The sequence below is a fragment of the Barbus barbus genome, assembly GCF_936440315.1.
Source record: "Barbus barbus genome assembly, chromosome: 10".
NCBI lineage: Eukaryota > Metazoa > Chordata > Actinopteri > Cypriniformes > Cyprinidae > Barbus > Barbus barbus.
The window spans coordinates 6026330-6044278 of record NC_136738.1 but is presented as its reverse complement, the minus strand read 5'-3'; the positions used below and the strand labels follow the sequence as shown (position 1 = coordinate 6044278).

The 17949-nt window shown below is 37.2% G+C and overlaps 1 protein-coding gene across 1 annotated transcript in view; it reads right to left on the bottom strand.

Moving 5' to 3' along the window:
- Positions 1-17949, bottom strand: part of LOC306876531 (von Willebrand factor A domain-containing protein 8) — a 98939-nt gene that overhangs the window by 15113 nt on the left and 65877 nt on the right. The window contains exons 38-40 of the mRNA XM_079427803.1: positions 7376-7484; positions 6135-6291; positions 1099-1207 (exon numbers count right to left, since the gene is read on the bottom strand). Coding sequence (XP_079283929.1) covers positions 1099-1207; positions 6135-6291; positions 7376-7484 — 375 coding nt within the window. The remainder of the gene's footprint in view (positions 1-1098; positions 1208-6134; positions 6292-7375; positions 7485-17949) is intronic.

Below are 17949 nucleotides of genomic sequence, written 5' to 3'. Positions count from 1 at the left end.
TGCCTATTTGCTTTGTTTCTGCCACGGGACTTACATCTCGAGGCAACTTGGAATTACACAAGCTTCAGTCTGTATCCAACCCTTACGAAGATCTGAGATGACCGAACACCTGAGAAGAGATGATGCCAACCCCCAGAAGACCTATGATGATGCTAACCCTGGAACATCATATAAAACTACCAAATTTTGCTTAATCGCAACATTTAATCGGAATCGCAAAGTTTAATTGCAACATATAATCATTGCAGTTAATAGTGTTCGCATGTGATTAATTGTGCTACTGTTTGATTATGTGTAATTTGTAACTAACTGCTTGATTCTTACTGTACATTTCTGCCATAGTCACCACTAATAACCTACTCCTAAATATAATGTAGAAACTTCATATTTTCTGTAATGCTGCTTTGCAATGATTGGTATCGTGAAAATCACTATACAAATAAACTTGAATTGAATTGAATAAAAGAAAAATCAATAATTTTGACCCATACAGTGCATTGTTGGCTATTGCTACAAATATACCTGTGCGATTTATGACTGGTTTTGTGGTCCAGGGTCATATATATAAATCATACATTTATTCAGCAAGGACTTATTACATTAAAAAGTAATACCGTCAACGTTTCCACAAAAATATTGAGTAGCATAAGTGTTTTTCAACATTTATAATATGAAAAGTTTCTTGAGCGGCAAATCAGCATATGAGAATGATTTCTGAAGGATCATGTGACTGAAGACTGGAGTAATGATAGTGAAAATTTTTACCATCACAGAAATAAATTACATTTTAAAACACATTCAAACAGTTATTTTCTATTGTTAAATTGTACTGTTTTTTCTGTACTTTTGGTCGAATAAATGCAGTCTTGATAAGCACAAGAGACAGTCTTTCAAAACCATTAAAATCTTGCCGAACCCAAATTTTGAATGATATTGTAAGCCTTATCATAATGCAATTAAACTGATAAGTAGGTAAGTTTATCTCAATTTCACAAAAAAATTTTTGGTGGGCTTTGAGATAAATAAAAACCTCTCTAGGGGAGTCCTAGCAAGAAAATGTTTGGCAATCGCTGAAACCGGACTACTAGAGGTGTTTACCTGCAGACTGTCCAGAATAATGCGGAGCGACTGGACCTGTCGTCTGACCGCTTCTGAGAAACGCTCGTACGTGGTGGCATCATACTCGCTCATCTCAATTTCCTTGAGCCTGAAATAAAAACATGATACTTCAGTCATTCAAACACAATCTGCAGTGTTTACAATTACTAACTGTACAGAGTAAAGCACCAGTATTATTACTGCTCATGTGAGATGTGAACAAACCTCTAACCATAAATATATTAAACAATAGTGTGTGCCAATCTGTTTGTTATATACATGAATAATTCTTCAAAATCATATGTCTTATTAAGCAATCACTTAACAGCCACACTAGTTACCTCAAATTTGTATATTTCTAGCATCTCGGCTCTGAGATTTGTACAAGAGCAACTAACATTTTCTTCAGAAAACCTCTCTTCATGTAAATTCTTTCCCTGAGGCGTTTAAACTTGTGAACAATATGTAGTAAGTCTTTAAGGAGTGTTCTGGGGCAGGAGGATTTCAGAGGGCATTGATCAACACAGGTTCTGTTTAGTCACACATTAAGTACAGCTGTCAAGATAGAGAATAAGGCACACTTGAGAGTAGGAGATGTAGGATAAACATTTCTCTTGGGGCAAGTCCCTACAGCTCCACGACCAGCACCAGCACCCACACACACAAAACACACCCAGGTGCTCAAAGCCCTGTCAGCCTCATCAGTGTGGGTGTAAGAGCTCAGACGGGCCACTAGTCACCCATGAGGATTTCTGCACCAATGTCAAGAGAACATGTCCAATTCACAATTCAACAAAATAAATAAACCAAAGTTTATTTCAGTGGTTCTCAAACCTTTTGGCTTGAAGGCCCCTAGTTGTCCAACATAATATTTGAAGGACCCCCACTCCACTCCCCTTTGAGACAAGATAGCTTTAATGAAGCCTAATATTAAAAATTTAGATTTTTTTTCTGTAATTATGACAAAATGCATTTTTAGATTCTGATTATTTAATTTGTAAAAATTTTATATGAATAATAATTTATTAATTTAACCACTATAAAGTTCTAGCGGGCCCTGGCCCTCTGGTTGAGAAGGACCTTTTTCTTTCTTTTTTTTCTTATTTAAATGACAATTATGCATTTTTTCTTATATGCATCTATTTATTTGTTTGTTGTAATTCCCTTAAAATTTCCAGCTGATTTTTATAACTGGAAAAACATTGTAGTAATTAAAATAATAAATAAAATGTATGATGTATAAATACACATAAAAATTATTTGTACAAATAATTTCAGTTTAAGAATATTACAATCAACTTTTTTTTTCTTTTTAAACTACTTTTTTAAAATAAAGAGAATTAGAAGGGGGTGTGCTTAATTGTTTTAAAATGTGAAAATTGCTAACTAAATAACTTACTAAATAAACAAACAAACAAATAAATGAAATTAAAAAAGCCCATACATATACTTTATTGTTTTCTCTTAAAGTGAAATCTGTAATCTGTGCTAGAACTGCAAATACAGTAACTGTTTTCAAATAGGTTTCCTGAAAAATCCATCTGTCAACAACTGGTTGGCAAAGCTAATAGTCTCAAACAGAATTTATAGGACTGACTAAGCCAGCGCCGCTATATCAAACCTTACAAACATTCCATTTTATTTATTTATTTTGTGGTGAAATACACCACAAAATGAGTGACTCCCTGAGACTCCCTCAGTCATTTGATGGACAGCCTTCAGCAGGATTCTACAGTTAATCCTGGTCTTCTGCTCAGACCCAGGATGTGCCTGCATGAATGTGTGTGCGCGTTAGAGAGATGTGTTTGATGTCATGAGGAAGAAACCGAGTGTGAAGAGCGTCTAGACCGTAGCGGCCCACAGAGCTCAGGTGCGCTCACACACCGACACTATCAGACGTGAGATCAGACCAGACAGCGTGATCTGAAGCCCTCTCTCAAAATACTATGACACTGTGTTTCCTTTCAAAAGAAATCATCCCTCAACTCTCCATCAGCACCTGGAGCAAAAATGTCACAGAAGTGATTGTTTCTGTGCTACAAAAGATAATGCAACACGTAAGGAGCGCTCTCTCTTCTTGCTCGTGGTATTACTGCTCTCCTTCTTCCTGCTGTGCTTCTCTGTCTCACACACGCACAGGCTGTGGGTTTCCTGTCTGGCCTCTGAAGCTCACATTCTTTGCACAGTGTTATTGGAGAGAGGACAGACTGCTGCTGCTATTTTCTCCTGAATTCCAAACCTGTCCACAGAGCACAGAGAGAGCTGGCCAGCGTGGCCCAGCGGCCAATGAGAGTGAAAAAGTGCTCTGCTTCACTCGATTGACTAACACACTGCTAAACTTTCACAACAGAAATAGAAACTATTGTTCCTAATGACCACACAGTATTTATTTAGCAGCAAAAATGTCTATATTGCCTCAAAACAAGATATATTTACTTGAGAACCAAAACTGTAATAATAGTGAAATAAATATATAGTGAATTATGTTCATTTATCTTATCCCATTGGGAAATGATGAAATTTAAGGTTAAAACAAGAAAACAATAGCCGATGGGTTGTTCAGGGTTGAATCAGGGTGTAAATATCCCACTATATGTCTTTTTATTTCTCAAGCAATCCCCCCCAAAAAATCATTTTTCATGGTTTCAACAAAAATATGAAGCAGCAGAACTGTTTTCAACATTGATTATAATAAAAAAGCAGCAAATCAGCATATTAGAATGATTTCTGAAGGATCATGTGACACTGAAGACTGGAGGAATGATGCTGAAAATACAGCAGTGCATCAGAAATAATCTACATTTTAAAACATATTTAAATAGAAAACAGTTATTTTAAATTACAATAATATTTCACTGTTTTTAAATGCAGCCTCTGTGAACACAAGAGACCTCTTTACATTAAAAAATCTTACCGACCCCAAACTCTACTCAGGTATATATATTAAATAACAAATTCAGCTTTTCCTACATGATAGTTCAGCAAAATTGAAAGATTATTTTTGCAAAGGAAAGTTGTTGGGGTGTAACACACACTTGCAGAAAAGCTAGCTATACAGCTCCTCTTCCTGTGGAAACCCCTGACACAAGCCATGTCAGCTGAGATTGAAATATTGTGAATGTGACAGAGAGCATGCAGATCAAACAATGTGCAGCACAAAGTGAAAAAACACCATCCTTTGCTTCAGCCTCTGATGTTTATGATTTTCTCACAAAGTTTAATTTCAATGGCGACGCAGCAGCCTTAAAAGGGGCCATATTCTGCACTTACCTAGTGTTTGTCCACTCCTAATCTTATTCAAGGTTTATTGCATCAAAAACTTAGTTTTATGTGAGCATTTTCTGTCCTCTCTCTAACTCCCAGAACTGAAAAAGTCGTTTTTTGTAACTTTAGTCAAATTGAATTTCAAAAGAACAAGAAAAAGCCTATTTAACCCCCTTTAAGAACAAAATAAGACACAGCAAAAATATTTAGGCCTAACTGCATAACTCTGCATAGTTTATTATTAAATATTTGCATCTGTTTGACTTAATCTTTTTTTTTTTCAAAATGCATTCATTTAAATTGATTAGATTTAGTAAAAATCTGTTCATTGTAAAAACATATTTATTAAGCTAAAAAGTATGAACTATTAAAATACGGTTAGCTGTGGAGTAAGCAATATTAATTTCTTTAAAATGTATGAGATTAAAATAATTGGATTTATGGATCATAAATATGGTTATTTATTGTAAACAAATTTGGTTACAGAAATATAACCGTTTCATTTATGTATGACTAACAAATATGCATCACATTAAGTTTATAAATGTGTGTCTGTGCAGCTTTGTGCAGTCCACTGGACCAAACAGAGGCTTCCTTCATGACGATACACTCTCACTTGCTTCATGCAGCGTAATGAATCGTAACATTCACAGGCTGCATATTTGAGATATCTGGGCCCGTTGAAGAGCTCTTTAGTGTCCATTCTGTGATCTGGAACATTCAGTTTTTTATGAGCCACTCATAATAGTATCTCCGGTATTTTTTTAAAGCATAGTATTGCAGTTGATGCAATGCATTGTCTTATTGTGAATGAATCTGTGTATGCTATTCTAAAAATGGCTTGTTTTTGTTGTCTTGCTGACTTGCAACGACTTTCCATTTCCTCTGGCGTCACTTAGGCAATGTGGTTATTGGATCATGTTAATTTAAATAGCCAAAAACTATTGTTTTAGCAAACACATTTTTTCCGGCATTTAACGGCACTTTTCATGATCCAATAAACTCTCGATGCTTAAAAAAAAACAACGTTTCTAAACAATGTTCTGTTTTACTCAGATGTCATATTATAGAATTAAAATGTGTTGCAGATGGCAATTAATGTTGACTTTTAATACAAAAATATTTCAATCAATATCTCTCTTCATTTGCCATCTTGGATCAGTGTTATTTTACTATCATTGAGACACTGTTGTAGTTTTTATGTTTATGTTTTTTTTTTACATTTTCATTTTAGTTATTTGTTTGGTAATTTTGTAGTGTGTTTTTGTCACTTTTATTAGTTTTCTTTTTTATTTTTAATAAATTTTTTAGGGCTGTCCCCTAATAGTCGACTAATCGTTAGTCGACCAGAAGAGGCGTGCTTGACCAAAATTTTATTAGTCGCAGAAAAGAAAAAATAAATAAATACAGTCAAAGTCACGCAGTCTGTGACGGACAGATTGTAAACAGTACATCGTGCAGGACATCCAGTACATAATACAGTACATCGTGCAGGACATCCAAACGCTCGCCTATGCCTACGAATGCATATACTGCATACACAGGCAGCTCAGTACATTATCAAACAGAGCCTCACACATGAATACAGGCATACGCTTTCACAAGCACCGAGTGTGAGCTTCATTGACAGAGTACTGCAGAATATCTGGAGAGATTAACAAGCACTCAGAGCAGAGGGTAAAGGTCACACAGGGTCAAGTGTAGGCTTTTTGGAGAAATCTGTGAGGGTTTGAACTGAGTGAGTGATGAATGAGAGAGACATATGGGTGTACCTCTGCTTAAAAGCCTTCTCCCCCATCTCCCTTGCTGCTCTCTTCACCTCATCGGGCACAGCGTCTTTCTCCGCCTGAGAGATCTGGTAAACTTTGTGTCCGGCATCCAGACGGTAGGGGCCTCCTTTCCCTCCAAGACCTGCTGTATCTCTGCCGCCTACACAAACATATAGGCAGCACTATGTTGAGTTCCTATTTAAGTGATATACTTTTTTGATGAATGAAAGAAGCAAATGCAAAAAAACTAAGAAACAACCACACAGGTTGTTGCTGACATTGATCAGGGTCTGTGCACAATAACTGGAGACTTAAAAACAAAAGGTTCAAATAAATATTCTTAAAGGAGTGTGATTTAGAATGGATCTTCTGCAGTGAATGGGTCCAAACAGCTGATAAAAACATCACAATAATCCACAAGTAGTCCACACCACTCCAATCCACCAATTAATATTTTAAAGTGAAAAGTTGCACGTTATGTAATAAACAAACCCATCATTAAGATGTCTTTAACTTTAAATTGTTGTTTCTGGCTAAAACACAAGTCCTCTATCCATAATATTGCTTTTTCCAGTGAAATAGAAATATGAAATATGCACAGATCAGCCACCATTTACAAGAATGGTCCAAAAGAGTTGTAGACAAATATGTTGTTGGATTTTGATGTGAGAGGACAACATGTGATGGACTTTTTCACTGGAGGAAGCGTTATTATGGATTACGATATTATGGACCTGTATTTTGCCCAGAAGCGACAATTTAACTTTAAAATGCCTTAATGATGGATTAGGTTCTTATAATTATGCTGGTTTATGCTTCGCAAGATGTTAACTAATGGACTAGAGTGGTGTGGATTACTATTGTGATGTTTTTATCAGTTGTTTGGACTCTCATTCTGACGGCACCCATTCACTGCAGAGGATACATTGGTGAGCAAGTGATGTAATGCTAAAATTCTTCAAATCTGTTCCGATGAAGAAACAAACTCATCTCCATCCTGGATGGCCTGAGGGTGAGTATTTTTTTTTTGTCTATGGTGTGCTATTCCTTTAAGCAGAACAGTGAACACTGACCACTTTCTATTAAATGAATAGTGATTCTCATTAGACTCGCATTACTCGGATAAACCTAGATTCTACACTACTGTATTTTTAAAAAATCAGCAATTTAGGTTGAAAAATAAGTGGAGGAGTTTAGTGATCCACATTTTAACACACAGTGCAATGGGATGCGGTTTACTGTACCTGTGCCTCCAGCCCACTGGTTACCCCCTACATGAGGAGCATTTTTGGAGTCAATCTTGCCGTGTTTGGGGGAGCTGACATCTTGGCCACTGTCTCTCTGAATGGTGATCTGAAACAAAAAGATGCTTTCAAAACCAGATCTTTGTTGAAATATTATCTGAACATTCACTCTTTTGATCTTCGCCTTTTTGCTAAGTGGAAAAACTGGCATGCGAGACACATTTCAGTTAAAATGATTATATACCAAATGAAATTCGAGATAGATTATCTATCTAGAGTCATTTGCAAAGGAAGTGCCCCATTTACAAGCAAAAGGTGTGCTTACACTGACTTTTTAATGTCAAAAATGTATTTATTCTGCAGGAAACAATGAATCATGCAACTGAATGTTGATTTTCATGAAGAGCTGGCAGGAAACAAGTCGCAAACTAACTGACTGACAACGCCAAAGTTTATTTTAAATGATAGAAATCCAGACAGATGGAAGAAAAAAATTTCAAAGGAGCACAAAAATGCAAAATAATAGATAACCATCACACAAGACATCACTGCTTGTGAGCAAGACCCCATATTATGGTTCAAGGGGAACCTCACAGATTTGTGGTACACCACTGGATATCGCAACAGATTTTAAAGTGTGATCTGTGTGTAGATATGTTTGTCTCTAAAGACTTCTGAAGCTCTCTGAAGCACGTCTCTTTATCTATTTAGTGGTATTCTCTCACTTCTCTGATCTTCCTTCACACAGTCCATTAATATCATAAAGCACTGGGCCTCTTTTTAATACCCACGCACCCATTTGGAGGGTTGTGGCTTTCTCATGACCTCCACACACTCCTTTACAGCCCCTGCTGTGTGCAAATACAGTCTGAACATAACTGCTAGAACTTCCTATGAAGGCTGGTGCGAGAGCAGCACTTTGAAGTGTGATTGTGTCTTCGGGAGAGATAGCAGCACAGCTGGACTCTGAGAGAACAGACACTTAGTGTTCCAGAACGTTCCTTTGCCTCCTATTAATATAAAGGCAATTTCTCATTATGCAATGATCCTGCATGTTTTGACTAGGCAAGGTCACGTAAGGTCAATGAACATGAAGTCACTGAGCTTTTTATGACACTTCCTGTTTTAAACTGCACACTGAAAGGAAGTACACTCGTAGGGGATGAGTAGAAATGTTTTTGCCAAGTCATACTGAAAGGAACAGTTGAAGTAAACAGAGAATTTGGAACAAGCAGAGGAAAGATCAGCCCTGTGTGAAAATTCGAGAAGGGTCTAGCTGCAGACATGTACATGCACTCTCGGACTTGCACTACACCTACACTTCCGCAAGTGACTCACTTTTTTAATTTTTTATTTTATCAAGTTTTTTTTTTATTTTATTGAATCTCTCAACATTTTACACAAGTAGCCAGGTGATGAAGACAAGAAAAAAGGAACTAAATTACTTAGTCACTCTTCGCTGCCTGCGACGTCACTTGCAATCCACACAAATCGTGCATGTTGCCATAGGAGACAAGACGCTGTGGTGTTTAAACGATTAAAACTAATTTAATATCATACCATACAGGGTCCTGCAAGTCATCTGTAAGAGAAAAAGACAAGACCCGCAAATCCGTGGCTACAGAACAGCAGAATAAGAACGTAATGCTCTTGTGAAGCGCTTTTAAACCTCCCGTTAGAAAATCATAAACACTTAATATGGCTTAACCACCACAGCGTCTCGTCTCCTATGGCAACATGCATGATTTGTGTCGATTGCAAGTGACGTCGCAGGCAGCGAAGAGTGCAAGTTGCAATTGCAATTGACTTCGTAATTTAGTTTATTTTTTCTTGTCTTCATCACCTGGCTACTTGTGTAAAATGTTGAGCGATTCAATCTAAAAAGTACTTAATAAAAATAAATAATAAAAAAGACTGCAAGTGCAGGTGTCTCAGGGTGAACGTCTGAGAGTGCAAGTGCATGTCTGCAGCCAGACCCTATTGGAAAATTCACAAAAATTAGCATGCTGCAAGAATTAACCTTTAAATGCTGACTTTAATGACTTTTTTATTATTACTTTAACAAATTGCCGAAAAACAGAAATAAAAACAGGAAATTACATCATAGAGAGCAATCTAGACCCTCGTGACTGTGCGAAATCTCTTAATACCAGATAATTTGACCTTTCTATGCTAAGGCAGTTCATGTTGTGGTCAAAATATCCCCTTTTGTGTTCCATTATCTGTTCCATCGTTCCTTTTTAAATAGATCAGAGAGATAACAAGTACCCAGTGATAAAGATCAAGAGATTCAGCATCTTCGTTTCAATTCTGGATTTGTTCCAAAATAACAATAAATTCCTCCAGTCTAAATATTCAAAGACATAACATCATTTCAAACAGATCTGATGTCCATGCTACTGTATGTCTGAGTCAGTATTTATGTATGTGTGACTGCTGTTTTAATGCAGGATGTTAAGAAACTGTAGAGCTTTCCTGTGAGTGTAAGATTACTCAAAGCACTTTTGACACCTACACACACATGCCTCAATCTGATATGAGGTCATGCACATTCAACATTTCTGTATGTGTGTAGAAAGAGAGAGAGAGATGGCTTACAGATGCTCAGGATGCACGTGGCTTATAGAGAGATTAACTACATTTGGCAATAACATGTACAGAATCGCCACACCAGCAAGATGCGCTTTAAGACTACAGATAATTGATGGATGATAAATCATTTTAGATGTCTGTACAAGACTTGTGCTCTAAATACATTGCCAAATTGTTGCATTGTGAGATTTGATGCTTTTCCTGCGTTTAGTCTGAAGGAGGGGTAACGCAGGGACAGTGGTGGGAAATAAAATGTTGCTTCCCATTTCTATGGAAGATCAGTGATAGTTCTGTTTATGATAAGGAGATTAGTGTGTGTGCAACGTGGCATCAGATTAGCCAGGATTTAACAGCACAAAGATGAGACACACACTTACAAAACCCTACTGACATTACAGACAGACGGATGGACGGACGCATGTGAATGTTTCACTCATGTGAATTGGGATATGCTTGTGTGCATCGTGTCTTTTGCGTGAATTATTCCGCTTCCATATGCATTTGAAAATACCAAACCAAGCGGCATTTTTCTATTTTTCTTCATCATTTTTTCTGCTTTTTGAGGTCACTGTATGTACAGGAGGCTTAAATTATGGAACAGTAATGACACACATCACATCAAAGCAAATGGGTCGTCCTTGCTAACTAGGGCAAGCCTCTAATTTAAGCTTTTTATCCAATTTCACTTAATGTAGAACAATTATGGCTAGCAGCTAATGTGATTATAAAAGCAAATGCTGACTAGTAATTGACTGTGAGGCAGCTGCCTTTACTTTTGAACACATATCAGAAAGTCAGTCTGTTGGTGTATTTGCATCCAGACAGAGGTACTGGTCCCTGTCTTGGAGCAGCGCTACACTGGCCTTTCTAGCGGCCCAGTGGGCAGAACAGGAGTCCGGGCTGGAATGTGAAGAATGGCCGTGTTTTGAGGTTGTTTCTGAAATGAAATGACCCAGCCTGGTTGCTGAGAGGCCACTGCGTTTAGCAGGAGACCCACACAGAGAGCAGGACAATGCAGTCAGACACGCTGTACTAGCCACTGACCACAGGAGGCCCAGCAAGCCCACAAACCCCTTCATTACATCAGCGCCAAGTTTTCACTTGATCTCACGGGTTTCACAATCCTGCTTTACACACGCTGCAGATATATGACAACGACTATCAGGAGAACTGCTGTCTCACACACACCTTACATGGTGATTTACATCTAATCTTAACACTCCAATCTACAGACAGCTCTGAATGCATACGTTTTATACTTTTGTAGCATTTTATTTTACTGATAACATTAACAAAGGGTGCACCAAAAATATTCATAATTTATTTACACAATCATTTTTTCTCTCTGACCATTACAATTAAACAAGCTGTTTTTTGTTTAGTTTTTTGCCACTGTCCCTTTAAGACTTCTGTGCTAATTACTGTGCTTGTATAGCACTGTATTGATATTCTTCAAACATTCTGGTTAGGTGTTTTTTTTCTAGACATTTAACATTAAGTATTAATCGGTTGCATTTAATTAAACCTGAATCACATAACTTACAGACTCCATTTTTATTAATTTTAATTTCTTTGGTATGCATGGATGCTTGTTTCTGCCACAAGATTAAAAAATAAATAAATACAAAAAGGCAATTGCAACTTTTTGTTTTCAACTTTTCTCAATTCTGACTTTTTATCTCACAACTCTGGCATACAAATTCAGAATTGTGAGAAATACACTCAAAACTCTGAGATATGAAATCAGAATAGTTAAAAAAAATTATTTAGAGTAGTCTTTGTTCCCTTACAATTCTAAGTTTACATCTAGCATTTCTGAAAATTATGAATATCTTATTTTTATTATCCAAAATATCTTGTTGTTCAATAGAAGATGGTCAGTCATACATGTTTGGAACAACTTGAGGGAGAGTAAATGATTACAGAATTTTTATTTTGGGGGGAACTATCCCTTTAACAAATCCTGCATTAACACATTCCTTTTCATTCTAAATTGCACCCATTTGATTAAATAAATGAAAATGTAAGTCTCTAATAATGTGTAACACTGTCTCAGATTTCAGACAGTATTAGATAATGGATATTTCTAGTTGAAGAGTTTCTCTCTTTGTGAGTATGTGGTTTGTGATGTGTGTGTACGGGGTGAGTCAAAGCCTCCACTCATTTCCCATCTGACACACATCATGCCTTTACCCTGCATCACTGATGCTACACAGATCCCTTTATAAATACATACAGACAGACGGACATGTATGGAGCAGGATCAGTGAGCGGTGTTGACGTCAGGGTCAGACATTCCCTGCATGACTGTACTGAGCCCCAATGCTTCCTGGTGCACATGTCCTGTCATCTAATCTAGTCCACAGGAACACACTGCCTATAGACATATGGTACATACACACTGTACAGGTACAAAAACAAAATTCCAAATATCTGACATAAGAGTGGGAAAAAAACAACAACAGACGTTCACTCTAATCCAGGCCGTTTAATTATGGAAAGTTGTGTTGTGCTGTTCTCAGATATCGGGGCAAGATGATTGACAACTCGGTATGAAGTCATAATAGACTCTTTCAAAAGTCAGAAGATGTTTCCCATTACACTGTTTACACTGAGCGTCTGAGGTTCGGTTTATTTGTAGCGACATGATTTTTGTAGACCAGGTGTGAACAGATGGTCACAGATTCACCTTCATACAATCACAGCAAACTATCATCTGTCAAAAAACCTGAGAGTTACATCACCCTTCCAAAGTCTGGGGTTGGTAAGAGTTTTGTAATGTTTTTGAAAGAAATCTCTTTTGCAAAAAAAAAAGGTAAAACAATAATATTGTGAAATATCATTACTGTATATTTTAAAATAACATTTTTTCAGACAATGTGTACTGATGAGGTTAAATTCATGTAATGAGCGTATCCTCTCTGATGTTTAGAAGAAGAAAAATCAGAATGAGCTTTATTGGCCAAGTATGTTTACACATACAAGGAAGTTATTGAAGTGCAGAGGATGGATTCAATGATGGCAGAGTAGAACTGTTTCAGCAGCTCCTGTGGCAGGTTGAACATTTACAATGTGCTTTCAATTAACAAGCTGAGAGGAATGGGATGTTTCACAGGACGTCGTAATGTAATGTAACTGAAAGCCATGCAGTTGCCAGCTTCAGCTCTTTGATTATGTTTGGACGTGTGACGGCCGCCACATCAGCAGGAGAAACTGATTCACGGTCAAAGGGCTTCTCGTAACTCATGTAAAGAGAATTGGGGAGTTGTGGGTAATGCATGAGCTGATTAATGCACAGAGGGAGGAGAAAAGACAACACTAGCTAACTCACAGAGTGCTCATCTCCTCTGGGAACAAGAATGCTGCACAAAAGGCCTCCGACTGAGGCCGAATGAAATGGTGTGAGAGAGCAGAAAATATGAGCGCTGTGATGGAGGGAGAGATAAAGGACCAAAGGGAGGGTAATAAAATGAAGCAGGGGAACGAGACGGTTGACAGACTGAGAGAATGAGGAGATGGCACAGATCCTGGAGGAGGAATACTGCCAGCTGGAGTCTGGGACAGGAATGTTTCCATCACTCTCTACAGTAACAGTTTTAACAGAGATCATCTCACATTTGAAAACTAGGTCAAATACATGAAAGAACATCTTTAGTACTTAGAATCGGCCAAACCTGAACCGAAATAAAAACCCTGGAGTCACCACAATCTTCAAAATACAGCTTCCAAAAAGTTTTGTTATTTATTTTTCTTTTTACAACAATGCAGTTGAAGAACATTGTGGGCTCACGGAAGAAACTTTCAGTGTAAAGTTCTCAAAATAACCATTTTTTTTCTTAGTGTAAGGAACATTTTAATAATCCGATGAACCTTTTATCACTATAAAAAATCTTTTACTTACAAATTATATAATATAAATATATACATACAGTGCATTGCAAAAGTATTATTTTTTTTCACGTTTTATGTTACAGCCTTATGTTAAATTGCTTTAAATGACTTTTTTCCCCCCACATCAATCTACACTCCATACACCATAATGGCAAAGCAAAAACAGAACACAACTTTGTGAATTTATAAACAAATAAATAAATAATGAAATAATTACATTGCATAAGTATTCAAACCCTTAACTCAGTACTTAGTTGAAGCACCTTTACAACCTCAAGTATTTTTGGGTATGATGCAACAAGGTTTGCACATCAGCATTTGGCAATTATCTGCCATTCTTCTCCTCACCTCTTCACCTCTCAAGCTCTGTCAGGTTGGATGGGGGCAGACGCACATTTTCAGGTTTCTCCCAAAATATCTGATTGGATTCAAGCCCAGGCTGTGGCTGGGCCACTCAAGGACATTCACAGAGTTGTCTATAAGCCACTCTCATTGTCCTGTTGGAAGGTGAACCTTTTGCCCAGTCTGAGGATCTGAATGCTCTGGACTGGGTTTTTATTAAGGCTCTCTTTATATTTTGGTGCATTGGTGCAAATTCCAAGTTTTCATGTGTCATTCATGTTTCATGAGTTTTATAGAGCCCATATCGGTGGAGTGTTTCAGTGATGTTTGTCCTTCTGCAGATTTCTCCACATATGATCATGGAGTTCAACTAGAGTGACCATCAGGTTCTTGGTCACCACTCTAACCAAAGCCCTTCTCAATCAATTGCTCAGTTTGGCCAGGAGGCCAGCTCTAGGAAGAGTCCTGGTTGTTCCAAACGTCTTCCACTATGGATAATTGAGGATACATGCTTGTGTGAACCTTCAGCAGCAGATTTTTTTTTCTTCTGAACTGTTCCCCTGATGTGTGGTTTGATGCAATCCTGTCTCTGAGCTCTACAGGCATTTTATTTTTATTTTACCTCAAGGCTTGGTTTTTGCTCTAATATGCATTATCAGCTGTTAGACCTTTTATTAAGACGTGTCTTTCCAAATCATACCCATTCAATTCAATTTGCCACAGGTTAACTTCACTCGAAGTGTGGTAACATTTACAAGCAAAATGAATGCTCCAGAGCTAAATTCAAATTGTCCCAGATAAGGGTATGAATACTTATGCAACATGTATGGTGTATCGAGTGTAGATTGATGTGGAAAAAAGTAATTTAAAGCAGTGTAACATAAGGCTGCAACATAAAACTTTAAGGGGTTTGAATACTTTCGCAAGGCACTGTATATACATACATACACACATATATATATATATATATATATATATATATATATATATATATAAGCATAATTATATTAAATATGCTAACATATATTCTAATTTTATGTGTATATCAGTGGCAGATTTAATTTATCAGACTTTATTTCAGGTAATTATTAAGCAACTTTGGTCTAATAGATTTTTAGACAGCTTTTTTTCAATAAAATAGATGACAACGCTTAGTAAATAGAGTTTGATAGCTTTATCAATATATACTTCATCAATCATCAATAAACTCTTCCAGCTAAAATATGGTGAATTTATGTTAAAACAAATGTTATGTTCTAACAATAGCACTAGAGAACTACCAGACTGCAGTTCTGCTGTACTGTAGTTAAACAAAGCCAATGACATTTATCTCACTTATTGATGACATCTAACTTATTTTTACTTGCACATTTAATTCAACTGTACAAAAAAAAATCATGCATACATACTCATATTTAGTCACAGTTTTGAGCTCCTTTACCCAAATAAGAGTAAAGCTAAAAAAAAACAAAAAACTTTTTTTTATCTTTATTTAAAGGTTCATTATTAAAGTGGCTAAATTTACCAGACATTCCACTTAATTTTCCCCACAGAAATGAATGGCGAACTATAATAACCAGACTTTTTTGCCCACTACAAGTGTGTGGGATCTCCTGTGTTGACTGCATCTGTAGAAGCAGAGTGATGGAGAAATTGTGTTTGTTTGTGTGTGATGTGGAGACTGGGGTGGGCTGAAGGGCGGATCCAAGACACTGTGGCAGTTAAGGAAAACCCCAGACCATCAGCATGATAACACAGTCTTGAGCGTCATGATAAACCTTCATCTTATAATATTAGTAATAAATATTAGTAATAACCCCTCTTTTTCTTTCCTTGTTGTTTGTCAACTATACTTCACCCTCTTTCAGTGTGGCAAACCAGTGAACACTCTCACATGAGCGATACTCAACTGAACAAACTTACATATGCTATTCAAAGACCTGCACTGAAAGGTCAAGAATGCAACCATTTGGGCAAATATTTGATGTAAAAATAAGGAGGCTGGTGTAAGTGTGCTTAAAGAGAGCCAGTGAGGTGCAGAGTGACCTGACGGTTAACAGGCTCTTTGTGTATCTGTATGAAAGAACAGGAAGTGTGTGACAAACACACACTTCAAACACATACCAAACCAGTCAATATTATGATTTAGATATTTTGGCCACATATACATCCCACAAAGCGTTGAGAGCGATACAACTGCATTTAAATTCTGGGGAAGTCGTGGCCTAATGGTTAGAGAGTCGGACTCGTAATCGAAAGGTTGCGGGTTCGAGTCCCTGGCCGGCAGGGATTGTAGGTGGGGGGAGTGAATGTCCAGCGCTCTCTCCACCCTCAATACCACGACTGAGGTGCCCTTGAGCAAGGCACCGAACCCCCAACTGCTCCCCGGGCGCTGCAGCATGGCTGCCCACTGCTCCGGGTGTGTGTTCACGGTGTGTGTGTGTGTGTGTGTGCATTTGTTCACTACTCACTGCTGTGTGTGTGCACTTGGATGGGTTAAACGCAGAGCAACAATTTCGAGTATGGGTCACCATACTTGACAATACTTCACGACTTTTTTAATTGGCTTTTCTGTGAATATACAATACAGGAGGCACTTTTGAAGCAACATTAGAGTCTCATGGCTGTGAACAACAAGTATGGACGCCAATAGATGAACCTGTTTGGTGTTATTTTTGATGGAAGAAACACTAGCAACCACAGATGTATTAATGTCAACCAGTCACAAACCAATACTTATGTTTCATTCATTCGTAATATTAACATATTCTGCCTCATATACATGATTTGTCCACCCATTGAAATCCACTATACATTAGGTCAGTCCACTATACATTAGGTCAGTTCTCTCCATTATATCCTCTGACTGGATGTTTGGTGTATTTACTCCACTATAAAGATTATCTGTGATTCACACAGTGCAGAACTGGAGCGCTGCCATGAAGGAGCCTCCCACTGAAAATACTCAGTATTAGCAGCATTTACACTATATTGCCAAAAGTATTGGGTCACCCCCTTCTAATGAACATGTTTGACTACTTTAGTAATGTTTAAGCCTATAATGATATTCTAGGGAATTGTGTGCTTCTAATTTTATAGCAACAGTTTGAACAGGACCCTTCTCTAGTCTAACATGACAGTGTATCTGTGTATAAAGCACGGTTCAAAAAGACATGATTGATTCAGTCAGTGTGGAAGAACTTGACTGGTCTGCAGAAACCCAAGTCCTGATCCCAGCTGAACTCCTCTGGTGTGACTTTAAATGCAGACCTTGAGCCAAAAACTCATCTACCGCAATATTACTTTCCAGTAGTAAAATGAAAATGATCTGTTCCCAAAAAGTTCATTGCTGAATTATTATTATTATCTGTAATTTAATTTAAGTTGTATACTGTAATAGACCCAATACTTTTGGCAATATAGTGTATGTCCAAACAAGCTTCTGAATGGCAAAATAACCTAACAACAAGTGTAGAGAGAACAGACTTCAGTAAAAAATAAACAGAAATCTTTGTCTTATGCATTTCTATCTCAAGTGTGTGTATGATAATTGTCAGTAATACTGCAGACAAACTGATTCTAAAGTCGTATAATACTCAATACGGAAGCTGAACCTGCCAAGAAATAGCTCACCAAACAAAAACGCTGAATGCATAAAGATGTAGTCACGTGAAAAAACATAAAATGGATACTTTTTGGATACAAAATGAATATCTTTTTAATATTATTTATCTACACTATAAACTTTC